Raw genomic sequence first — 13,370 nt, forward strand, 5'->3', positions numbered from 1 at the left:
AGATTTACTGTAAGGTTCTGGTTATTGAATCTCGTGTTGAATGCAGCCCTTTCTTTCTGCAAGGTTCTTTAACATCACCTACTCTAGTAACTGTACATCTTGCAAAACTTTGAATATTATTTATTTGATAGAAGGCCATCAGTTTGGCTTATTTCTGTTTTCTCATAAAGTCAGCTTGTAGAGTATTTTATGTTCAAGGAAACTTTTGAAGGCTTAATTTGTTTAATAATCTGTAATCGATTTTTTAAAATAGTGATGTTTTAAGGACTTCTTCAGCTTAATAGTTTTCGTGCAAAGATTTTCCATTTTGTGGAACATATTAATACTGGTTAGCTTTTATATTCACCTTACACAATTATCATGACTAAACACATATAAAACCTATCCAAGAATCACTCACTCATGGAAAAATGTTTAGGCAGGAGGATAAATCTGTGAATGAAATAATACTAAAATCTCCTGGACAAACGGAAGTTTTATATATATATACAGAAAAAGGGAAAATCCCTGAAAAACCCAGGCAGGTTTATGCTGCATCAATAAAATCATGGGGCAGAATTGTGTCATTTTAGTTTTATTATACTTAGTGTTAAAATTTTCCTGAAAAAGGCTATAACAGTTGGAAATACTTGACATTCTGAAAATCAAAGAAACAAATTCAGAATTTCTATATTTATCTGGATATATACGTGACATATAGACAGAAATATCTAGCTAGTAAAAAAATTTCATTCAGTGTATGGTTATAATAGAGAATGACAGTTCTGAGACTTCATAATGCAATTCTACTTCTTAAACAAAACCACAGGTGTTATCTAGCATTTCCATAATTGCAAGAAACGTGATATGGCATGATAACATGCAATTGCACAAGTATGTCTTGTGAGGCTGCAGACTCAGTATCTGATCAAACACAATGCTGTGAAGTTAGAAGGGCCACAATTTTATAAGTCTTCCACTGTTGAAGAATGGCTTGCTTCTCAAGGCCATAGCTCTTTGGAAGGCCTGCACAACCCTGACTTTGAGCTAGCATAAGTCCTTGGCAGAATATTGCATCAAAGAAATGAAGAAGACTAATTGTTAATAAGACAATGAAGAATAAGAATTTAGGATGAAAAATCTGCTAAATGTATCTTAATAAGTTTTACTAAAAGGTATCTTATAGAGCTCGGGTGTTATGAGCTGGACCAATAGAAATGTAGAAATTAAAACATAAAAAATAGCAATTATCCAATCATAATAGAATATAGATCGCATGTTACCTTTTCAAAATACTATAAAAATGTAGCTAAGATTGTAATAAATTTGGAACAAGCAGCTAACTCACATTGGGTCGTCTCTTGATTCCCAAACCCGTCTCCTACATTCCACAAATGTAGAAATATTTTTCTTTAAAATAGTTGTTTTCCTTAAAATAGTGTCTCTGCAAGGTATTCCAGTATTAATTTTATTATATTCTTCTGTAATAAACATTCTTTTTTTTTCCCCTAGAATATAGCTTCCCATTCCTCTTTTACACTTAGGATCAGAAAGGGACTTCCTAGTCAATCAGTTCTCATGTCTTTATCCTTTATCCAAGTAATAACTTGCTCAAGCTCCATTTGGAATTTTAGAATTCAGTAAATCCATTACTAGTTTGTTCCAAAAACTCACCTTTACTGAAAACTTAAAAGTCTTCTAATGTCAAAGAGAAAATTAATTGTAGTCAGTTTGCTCATTTGTTCTGAAAGTTTCTGTTGCATTTTGTCTTTTTTCTTATGTTTGTATATTTCATGAAGCACTTCAACATTTCAGATTCAACAAGCTTGTTTCATCCACCTCTTCGTAGAAAACAAACTTGGCTGTAATATTTCTGCACATTTTATCCTTCAAAAGTGATTTCATTGGAAGTTGAGGATACAAATAGTACACCACATAGAGTAACATAGAAAAGAACTTCAGCTGGTATCTCTGCAATATGTACATAAACTGTTGGTCATATTTGTCCTTTTGATGAACATCTTTGGCCTAAGCAAATACCTCACCAAATTCACATCACAGTCTTTTACTATTTTTTATCTGAGCACTCTACTCTCCTAAAAACCACTTATATTCTGCCACTTTCAGGTAGGTTTTGTATCTGGTCTTAAATGCCATGAACTTAAACTTCTATAATGTCTTTAAATACCGTCTCAGAGTAAAGCAGTTTATAAAAGCTGGTTAAATCTGCTGCATTTCTCAGTAAATTGCTTTTCTGGGCATAACCAGCACAAAAATACATATTTTATTCTCTCTCTCTTCCTGTCCCTGTAGCTTTCTCCTAAAATCTGTGCTCTACTAGCACAGTATGAATTCTCAAAAGTTCAATCCAATTTAATTTCCTTGATTATTCAATTCCCTATTTAATTTCCAGATTACACTACAATGGACACCACAATGCTACCCTCCTCCCCAGTTTTCTTAAAAATGTTTTTGGCTTCATCTGAACACACCTTTTTTCATACCAAGCTCCACTAGCTTCTCTTTTTGCCTTCTGTTCTGTCATCTTCCTGTGGTGATAAAACAAAACCAGAGTAGAGACAGCTAGATGAAGATAACAACAAACCTAGCTGATCTGGCAGATCAAGGGGTGGTTTTCGTGTCTTATTAGCAGTATAATAATTTAGCAATTTCATGGGTTACTCTTTCTATACAAGCATGTAGACACTCTAGGAAAGATCAGGATGTTATTTCAAATGGCATGTCCTACCTTACCATAATTAGGAGGATATAAAAGAAAACCAAACAAATGGAAACACAAAAATAAGTCTTTACTATATATTCTTCCTTCAAACAGATTGTGCCAGCTGGTTTATGCATATTCTTAGATGTCTAGTGAAGCTATTAACTGGGATATATCTTGATAGCCACTCGAGGAAACAACATTCTGGATTATAGCCTGATATTAATTTCAGGGCTTGGGATCATCAGTGACCAGAGGAATGTTTCACTGGGAAGTAGCTTTCTGCATTCCTGTCGCTTGGGAAGGTCACTTCTGGCTGTGGGGGTGGGACACCACCTTGAAGGGACTCTGAGGTGGCTGAGGAGGAGGATGGAGAAGACCCAGGGAAGTCCATGGCCCTCCAGCTCTAGCCACCAAACACTGTCCCTGCAAAATGCCACAGAAGCAGCAATAACAGCTGATTCTCCATTTTCAGCTTTACCTATTTTAATAAAATAGAAACATGTTCTCTTCTCTAACTTACTTGTTTTCTTTTTACAGAAGAATGTCTCCATTTAGTTTCTGTGTTGTATGAACACTGGAAAATGTGTGCTTTTTTTCTAAAAATAGGTGGCTGGGAATTCAAGACGATGCCCTGGCTTTCAATGTGAAACCAAAGTCACTGCTGATGTCTCCAGTTTCAATCCTCTTTCTCTTGACTCTAAAATGTCTTGAATTCTTTAAAGGGGAAAGACTTTTCGGGACTAATTTGTACTGCCCAGAGATGAACACTAGTAGTGACAGCTCTCCGTCTGGATCCCTAGACTCTCTCCCAATTATTCTTGTGCAGATGAGTCAAATGATTTATACTAAATGCAAACAGACTTTCTTATGCCCTTGGCAAATTCTCATGATTGATGTCTGTAGCTGAGTCAATGTGTTTAATGACTGGGAACTCTGGCATGTGGAAACTTTCTGAGGTACAGGAACAGAAAAAATTTCAGAAGCATAGCATCTGCAAACGACAAGAGTTTTTGTTGTGGGCAGATCATGTTGCCTAAAGTGGGAAAGTACTATAACTGGTACATTTTGCAACTTTTCCCTTTTTTGCAACACTGGCACAGAACAGTTTAATATTTTGGGTTTTTTTCTGTTTCTTGAAAGAAACGTTCTTGATGACTTTTCTCAAGTACGCGATGTATTGGTATTTATTAGTATTAGTATTATTTCTTTTTTCCCTCAGAAAGAGTGTTGGAGAGTATGGACATGAATCGTTAAACGCCATCGATGCCGGCGGCCGCAGGGCGGAGGTGATCGTGTGGGGCCGGCGGCGGGCAGAGCGGGACATAGGGGGGCGGGCTCGGGAGGGGCGGGGGAAGCACTGCCACCTGCCCGGCGGGGCTGGGCCGCCCTCGGGCTATTTAGCGGAGCGTTGGGCGCGGGTGCCTCTCGCAGCCGCGGCTGGCAACGGCTCCGGGCGCCATGAAAGGTAGCGGCGGCGGCATCGAGAACCCGGCGTTCGAGACGCCTAGCTCCGCCCTCGGCCGGCGGTGCTTCGCGGGCCCCATCGGTGCAGGGGCGGACGCCGCGGCCCCCGCCGGGCTCTGCCCTGGCTCCGAGGAGGGGCCGTGCGGGTGGGGCCCCTGCACTCCCAGAGCTCTGCAGTTCTGCAACAATCCCAAGGGGTACTTGGCTGCTTACAGCCTGTTGGCCATCTTCCAAGGTAACCTATCCCTTCTGGTCTGGGCACACGCCGTTCCCCATCCCAAGGCTGGGGGAAACCGGGCGGAAGCCTGGGCCGGGGAAGGAATAGTGATGTTTTGGGGGGTGGGTAAGGAGAGACAGGGGTCCTCTAGTGCCGCTGCTGAGCAGTGACGGTAATGGTTTCACTAGGGGAAGAAAGTACACTTGTGCTCGGGATGGGGAAGTTGCACAGTATTTATTACTCTTTGTACTTCACTCTGCTTCTCCTTTCTTCTTTTCCCACGTACTTTGTTGACCACTGCTTCATCCACGCTCCTGCCAGCCCTTTGCTTCATCCACTTGTCAATGCTGCATCCCCACTGACCGCAGGGAAATAGTGCTTCATGTGCACACGCAGACAGAGACTTAAAAGCCAGGGATTACAACAATGATATAAATATAAAATTGTAGTTCCCCACTACATTCTTACCTGCTTGCTAATTGAAACACTATCCTAGCCTGGTTGGGTGGGACTTGGGGTAAATTTGAGAACAGCAGAAATATGTGATTTTGCTCTGTGAATCCCAGGGCAGTCATCTTCCTAAACCTTAACTAATGATTTAAATTGACCTTGGGAGTAACCTGAAGTTTAGCTTGGCATAAATTCCTGTTGTTCAGCTTCAGAGATTCTTGTCTGTATTTTTGGTTTTCTTTAATGATTGGTTAGGGCCTTAGCAAGCCTTAGATTTAGAAAGTAGAAATGTTGACTGAGGGGAGGAGAAGAATTACTGTAAAAATATGAAGAATTGAAGTTTGTGAAACTTAGATACTTGCCTGCAAAAAGGAGCATTGGGTCTGTTTTCATAACCTTTCAACTTTACTTGACTAGCTAGAAAAGAAAAGGGTGTTTCCTGAACAATTTGCTTTAAAGCTTCTTGTTGTTACTCATAAAGGAATTTCTATGAAGAGGTGGAGGGGAATGTTGGATATTTGGTGTTAGAGGAGAGAGCAGCCTACATGAAAGAAATGCAGGGTTTGGATGGCTCCATTCCACCTGGAAGCATACTGAGGCAACTGGAATGGTATGAGGAGAGGAGAATTGGAGGATTTGCTCAAAACCTAGAAGTATTTTAATGCTACTTGTGATGCTTGGAGAGTCCTTTCATGAACTAGTGTCTTAGTAAGTATTTCTGTGAACTTCTTCTGATTTTAGCCCCTTCAAATTCTGATCTTGTCTTAGCATATAGATTTAGTGTTAGAAAATATGCGTTTGGAAAATTTTGGGATAAGCCTGTTGTTTCGTCCTTGAATTTGAAAGGTTGTGCTACAATCGGTACAATGATCCTACAGCTGGTAGGATCAGAAGATGATTACTGTTGCAGTTGTCCTGCCAAATTTGTTGTCTCTATAAATAAAAAAGAAGAGGGATGTGTCTGTGGAAGAACTTGCATCATAGGTTTCAATAGCTGAGTAGTAGAAGACTTTTAGAATACATATATAATTTTTTTGAGTGGTGTAAGAACATGGATTGGCAATTAAAAGTGCCCTGAATAGGATACTGAAAAGATTGTTAAACTAAGCAGTGTCTTGACTATTTATAATGTGTCTCAATTTCTTCAAATCAGTCCTTCTGTTCTAATCTGATTATTGAGCTGAATAAAAAGCTCAGCATACTTTAAAATCTTGGTTGTAGTCTGGATAGGTTCCCAATCATAAAAAAAAACAACTTGTATCATAACAATCTTTGTCCCCGTTGGAGATTATGGGTGTTGCTTGTGCCACTCATCCAGCTATTGCTTCTGTTATCTAACTGTACACGTATGCCAGGCACCTAATGAATCAAGTTCAGGTTTAGGGCCTTAAAGGAAGGAAACTTATGCTGTCGTTTTGGAAGCTGGTGTAGGCATGGCTATTATAGATCGTGTGATGTTCTTGATATGTTACCTGGATTTTCTGACAAGAACATTTCCTTTGGTTAGAGCATAAAGAAAGCTGGGTGCTGAAGACAAGCTCCAATCCTTTTTGAGATGTGGGAAGAACAAGGGTCATCAGCAAGAAATCCAGGCTTGTGTGTGAAACTTTGTGAAAATATTCAGGTCTTGCAGCTTCAGAGTTTAGACAAAAGCACACAAAACACAACTAGGATTTTGAAATTATGTGACCTAATACTGTCTAGTATTGTCTAGTCTAGCTTGGGTCTAATAATTTGATTTACCCTCCAAATTACAGAAACCATCACTGAGAAAGATAAAATATATCTATTAAACTTGCCTAATGCACCTCTAGAAAAGATTATTTCTTAGTGTGTTGAAGATTAATGAAGTAATCCATAACATACTTTTGATGAATGTAAGTTGTTATACTAGACTTTTTAAATGAGTGAGCATAGTGGATGATTATCTGCAGTGACCTGGTATGTTGTGAATCTAACTGAAAGTATGTAGTTGTCAGTATATTTTCTAGCTGCTCTCGAAAACAGATTGTTATCATTAGCACCTGATATGCTGTATTGCAGCTTCTCAGAAGACTTCAGGTGGAACATAACTCTAATTTCTGGCCCTTTCTGTTTCAAGTACATGTGAAAGCTGTATTTCCTGAATACAAAACACTTCTTGCCCTGGAATGTTTTTACGTGACTAATACCTGCATTCTGTATGGCACTTAGAGTTGCCTAAATGTATGATTGCATCTAGTAATGCAGTAACTTAATATGCTGTAGTTCATAGCTGTGGTGGAAAACAAGGTAGAAGTTCTTGCTATTGTTAGTATAAGAAGGACTGTTTATTTATCATGTCATTAATAATTTTTAGTAAATAAAACACCAGAACCACAGTTTAAGACTGGTCCAGTCTAATCTAACTAAAATCTTTGAGTATCACTAATATTTTATAGGCCGATTAGAGCTGGTATTTTCACCAAGGCCTTTTTAATTGTTATTTTTGTGCGCCTGTTGTTACAGCCACCATTGTTACAACAACTGCAAAATGTGTATTTTTATTGAATGGGTGAAGAAAAAGAATACTCTTATGTTTTGTGATATGAAATAAAGTTGGTTTATAATTAATCTGGATTTTATGCACCAGTACACACTGTGCCCAAATCTCTAACAGATGTGGCAGCATAACAAGGTTTTGGTTGAGAGTAGTTAAAATTGTAGTATAGAAATTAGTTTTTAAGTGTTGGGATGTCCTTGTAGAATTTGTTTTTCAGATCGCTAGTATCAGTCAGGTTCTGTCTTTCTTGAAGAGACTAGTGATTAATCTCTTGATGGTGTAATTAGAAAAGTTATGTTGCCATTCATCACATCTATATTTTTACAGATGAAGTCTAATAATCCAGTATAATTAACTGGAAGGTTTTATGGCTTTTAGTATGCAAACTAGAGGTAGTGACTTAAACTACAGGTAAAAGGCAATACCTTCTAGCTCTGTAATCCACTTGCTGTGTAGCACACCTTCATACAAGTGTTTTAAAACCTTAGAAAATGTTTGAAGTTCTGGCAGATGCAAAAAGCTTGTTTGTTCATTCCTTCATGCTAGTATTGTTCTTTGGTTAATGCTTCTTAAGAGGAAAATAAAGTTACTGAATGTGTAACTATGACACTGGAAGGACACCTGAATACTTGTGTCACTCCCATATGAATTTAAGTGTGATGGCTAAACTGACAGGTGAAATCGCCAGCCTTAATAAAGAGGGCATAGCAGGGTTTTGGAGCTAATATTGTGCCAAGAGTCACTTCCATATAGAAAGCTGAAGTTTGGCCATGAGAAAACTGGTTTATTTGGAGTAATTTTTTTAGTACGGTAGAATGCTCTAAGGAGATGCTGAGGTTTGGCTCAAGTAGTTGTACTTATGGATGGTGCAATGCTTCTTGAAAATTAACTTAAACACATTTCTGTCACTAGTCTTGTGTTCTCTTCTTAGAATGATGGTAGAAAATCATGTTTCAATTTTAGACTAAGAGTAACTGTAGGGCCTGTGTCAGGCGAGATCCTCATCAGTCATCTCTAAGGTTACAGAACTCAAACATATTTGTATATCTAATACTTCACAAGTTTTTTTTTTTCAGGTATATATTTTATTATGGGTACGATTTAATTAGGGTATGATAAAGCTATCTGATAATGTTGTAATTACAGCTATTTATCTTGTAACTTAATCCTATTTTGGGATTGCTAAAATCAAATTCCTGAAAGTTTAACTACCTGGTCTTTTTCACAGAAACAGGATGTAAAGCAGGGTAGAAGATTCAAGTTAGCCTACAAACAATGCATTTGAAAAATGGACAGTGTTTAAGCATTCACTGGGAATTGTAGCTTAGCTCTACTTAGAGTTAATTTTTTGCAGTTCATCTGTGCTTCAGTAGGGCAGCTTGTGCAGTGACTTTTTTCCATGTTGCTTGATACTTTTGCTTCAGGGAAGTTACAGACTCAAGGGGTAAACCTTTTTCGCTGAGTTGAAGTAAATCACCTCAGTTGCTTTGAAACAGTTGCATAGAATTTTTAAATAGCTTTACACTTTTTTATATCATACAGGGTGCATGTTCATTCAAAAGCCTTTTTCTGTCTTTCCATTGTGGTAGCAAGGAGTTGGTTGTTTGCAATCATTTGAAAACTATGTCCTAAACTTGCATGTATTCTAATGCAAGTTATAACCTTGACTAAATTGTCTTTAATTTTTAAAGTATCCTATGACACCATAATGCATTCTGTTTGAAATCTATGCTTCAGACAAATACATAGGTCCTGTGCAATTCGGCTAATTAAGCTGGCACTGTATTGATCTACTATGTACCTGCATTTTACAGCTAATAAATACCTTATAAAGGAGCCTTGTATAAATATATATTAATTTTAACCTTTCCTTCACACAAGGGTAAGATCACCTCTGCAACTCTATTGAAATAAAGTATCTTTGACTAATTATCTCCTTTTTTTTTTTATTTTTGTAGGTATTGTGGTAAATGGCCTGATTAACATTAGTATTTCAACAATTGAGAAACGTTATGAGTTGAACAGTTCCCTCACTGGCTTAATCTCTTCAAGCTATGACATTGCTTTTTGTGTATTGTCACTGTTTGTATCTTACTTTGGAGAAAGAGGGCACAAACCAAGATGGCTTGCTTTCTCAGCATTTATGCTAGGATTGGGCTCACTTGTTTTTTCCTTACCACACTTCAGTAGTGGAAAATACCAATATGGAGGTAAAATTGAAGGTAAGCTTATGGTTATTTTGAAAATTACTCTAAAAAGATTTAAATCTTTGTATCAACTTGGTGCAATTCCTTATTTGGTACAACATAGTTAATCTCTGTCAATGTCCTAAAACGGATGCTATCTGTAACTGAAAATTGATTCTTTGAAATCCATAAGTTCAGGAGCTGCCTCTCTGCGCAGCGAACTTTATTTTCCCAGAAGCAATCTGAGTGTCAATATCAGTTCTTGCTCTTAAGCAACATCTGAATAAAATGCTATTTTTTTCTTGCTTTCCTGAATGCAATTAAAATTCACGTTAAAGAAAAAATTATCTGGCATCTCTTTGTGAATAGGAGACAAGTTAGGTCAGAAATGTAGGAGGAATGTTAAAGCTGTTAGACTTACAGTCCTGCCTGAAGGTGACTACTTCTTGCATTTCCTTGTGGTTTTGAACTATTAAAGGCATGCTAATGAATTCATTAACAAGTTTCTCTGTTATTTTAAAACATGTTTTAACTTGTGGATTTATTTGAAATAAAGAGGAAACTGAACTGTACTGAACAAAAAAGTACTTAAATCATGGGTGTAGCTGTCTCTCAGTTCTTAAACTTTTCTCACAAAACGAGACTTAGTACAGTGTGATTAATGCCAACAATTTGTATTTCCATTTAGTGTCTCACCTATAATACAGAAATGTTCAGGTATGTTTAAGGCAGGATGATATAATCTTTCAGGATTCTCTTGATATGGCAGTCTTTAATCAAAATTATGCATTCAATGACTAAGCATATTAGAGTGCTCACTAAATAAAAATCATTAGCTATTAAGCAACATGATGAAAGGTTGTTAATTCTCAAATTAATTTCCTTAGTAGTAATAATTTTGTCCACTTTAACAAGCTGTCTAGATGTTAGTTTGAAAAGTTGGGCAAGATATATTTTCCTGTCTAATATATGAGGATGTGAAATGGAAATTAACTGAACTCTTAACTGAATGAGGTCAGAAGAAAACATCTTTGGTCTTTTCAGGGACTATGAGCAGGTAAGTTTGTTAGCTTTTGGGAGAGGGACAGCAGGTTACTTGCTCCTGGCTCAGTTACAGTCCCATTTCCCTACAATGATGTCTCTACTTCACTGTGATGAAAGGGAAGTTGAATTTAATACATAAAATTTTAAATCTGATTTTGTTTTTCTTTCATTTGGAACAAGATAATGACAGTGTGGGAGAGCAGATGACCAACTATTGCAACTGATCTTTCCCCTTTCAAACAATTTTCGTCGAAATCCCAAAGAACACGTTACTGTTTTGCCCAACATCCATCATTGGAGATGGCTGTAGATTTTGATACCTTTATTAGGGACATGTTCTTTATGGACTTGTGAAATATTAAAGCAGTGGAGAATTTTTGAATTGGAATGTAGTGTCTTCACCATAGCACTGTCAGCTGACAGCTTGCCTGCTGTTTTGACTGTTGTAATGCAGGTACCTGTGCTGTGCCTGTGGTGAGCACATTTAAGATGTTAAGCTGACTTAAAACACTGTCAAAGATGAGTAACTAAGAGTGCAGGGGATGTCTGCACTGTGGCAATCAACATAAATCTTCAAGTGCAGTGCAACAGCATCTCTTAACTGTCAAGTTAAGAGCACAGGATTATGGGATGTCTAGTTTAGCTGTGTCTGAGGTTGATGAAACATTTTAACTATATAATAAATTGCAGAATTTAATAGCACCACACTCCAAAAGCCTTCCTTTTTAATTTTTTGTATGAGTCACTTATAGGGATCTTAATTTTTTATTGAGCCTGAATTTGATGTTTCGTATTAAAATCTACCACTTATTTTATTTCTGAACAGGTCTTGTTACTAGTTGTTATTTGATTATTATATTATAATCTTGTCTATTATATGTCAATACAGTGAGTTTTACATGCAGGATAACTTTAAAGTACAGTTTAATGCAATATTTAATGTGGCTGTCATATTAATTTATAAGTCTAGTCTGAAATACAAAATACATCTAGTCTCCAGCGTAATTCTTACAGACTTCCTGGAACTTACTGCTTTATCTTGAGATAATAATTTACTTTTATTCTGAGTATACACATATCCTATTCTACAAATCTATTTGATCATTTATTTCTGATAATATCCCTTCTTAGAACAAGTTCAATCCATTTCATATTGAAAGATTGGCTAACCAATGGTCTGCCCATTATTGGTTTTTTGGGGTTTTTGTGGTTTTTTTGTTTGTTTATTTGTTTTTTAAAGCCACTGTAAAACGTGTTTTCTATTCTCCAGAGAGGTTTTAGACTCAAATTTATAAGACAGGTGTGGCCAGCTGTTCAAGTAACTTTTCCAGGTTGCAGGTGCCGCCGGTGCCTCAGCTGGCTCTCGTATGTGTGGTCAGGGGCGTCCCCTGCTGGTGCGTCCCTAACGGAATCGACTTAGATTCCTCGGGCTGCACAGAGGACTGTGAGAGCCGCAAATATAAGCAGTATACCTTTAAGCTTCAGTCTCGAATTTTATTTTAAAAATTTAAAGTGTTTCTATATGTCTGTGACAGCAAATGTGAATCGTAGTTTCTCACCTGACGCAAGGAAAATAGCTTCATTGTGAACAACATTGTGAAGTCAAACACTGGAACAGATTACCCAGGATACTTCCTAAATTGAAAGGAAGGAAAACTTTAAAGACTCTTCCTTTGAAATGATGTTTTCTTATCCCACATGTTGACCTGTTTCTGTGCAATGGCACTGTAACACCAATTGTGTGCTACAGGAAGTACTAATTAAGATAAATTTTCCTTAAATACCTGGTGTGTGGCCAACACTTCCTTACATTTTGTTTTCTGAGCCCATAGTGTGAATTGATCTTGCCCCTTCTTTGCGTAAGTAAAGTGTTCTCAGATGTAAAAAGGCCTAAGGTAAATAAAGGCTGTAATAATTCTGTAGTGAAATAGTGTGAATTAATAAGTCTACTTATCTGATCTGGTGGACATTTTCATGTTCAGTGGGGCTCATTACTTACTAAACTGATGAGTTTCTCCTCCTTCTTAGCGTTTTATGCTCTTATATGGAGAAACATGGAAATATTTCTCCTGCATCTTGTCTCTTGGTATTCTGCTACCAAAAGTAACAATGATAGCAAGAGAAAGGAGAAGACAACACAGTACTCCCTGTTTTCTGTTCCTCTTTTCCCTCTTTGTGTGTGTGCACAAGTACAGAGGCTTTACATTAACTTTCCTTCTAGAGACGTGGCAGTGTGTGTTCTAGGAGAGACAGTGGTGTAAGTTTTTAAGGTTTTCCCCTTTTTCATAGGCAAACACCTTTCAAAAGAGTGAATGTAAAGGGAGGATAATCTTTGCTATTGACAGACTGCACTTTCTATCAGGCCCAGATTTCCTCAGGTTGTTCAGGCTGCTCTGACACTTGAGTGAAAGTTGTTGGTGCTCCAAAGAATTGTTATAAGGTACAAGAATGCAATAAGTGTCTGTTACATAGGAGTATTTATAACCTGTGAAATGACCATTTGACAGGTGGTTGGTTGGCTTTTTCATACATCTGGTCAATAATACTTTTAACAAGCCAATGCATACTTATAAGGCTGTTTCATTCCTATTGCCTTCCTGGAGAGGAAACAAAAACCAAGCCCTGCTACTATTTCTTTTGGGGGATATGATATCACAGAAGGCTTGGCACTGCCATATTGGATATATTAACAAGTGTAAAAATTAAAATGGGAGCCTGACATAACAGCATTCTTTTGTAGTTTAGCTTTCAGTACAGATTATTCTTCAGATTGGACTGTGATGA

The 13,370-nt window shown here is 37.3% G+C and overlaps 1 protein-coding gene across 1 annotated transcript in view; it reads left to right on the forward strand.

Annotated features, from left to right (window-relative positions):
• Positions 1-4,122: 4,122 nt before the first annotated feature.
• Positions 4,123-13,370, forward strand: part of SLCO4C1 (solute carrier organic anion transporter family member 4C1) — a 28,023-nt gene continuing 18,775 nt past the window's right edge. Inside the window, exons 1-2 of the mRNA XM_058826059.1 lie at positions 4,123-4,403; positions 9,315-9,578. Coding sequence (XP_058682042.1) covers positions 4,163-4,403; positions 9,315-9,578 — 505 coding nt within the window. The 5' untranslated portion in view covers positions 4,123-4,162. The remainder of the gene's footprint in view (positions 4,404-9,314; positions 9,579-13,370) is intronic.

Source organism: Poecile atricapillus, chromosome Z, assembly GCF_030490865.1.
Source record: "Poecile atricapillus isolate bPoeAtr1 chromosome Z, bPoeAtr1.hap1, whole genome shotgun sequence".
Taxonomy (NCBI): Eukaryota; Metazoa; Chordata; class Aves; order Passeriformes; family Paridae; genus Poecile; species Poecile atricapillus.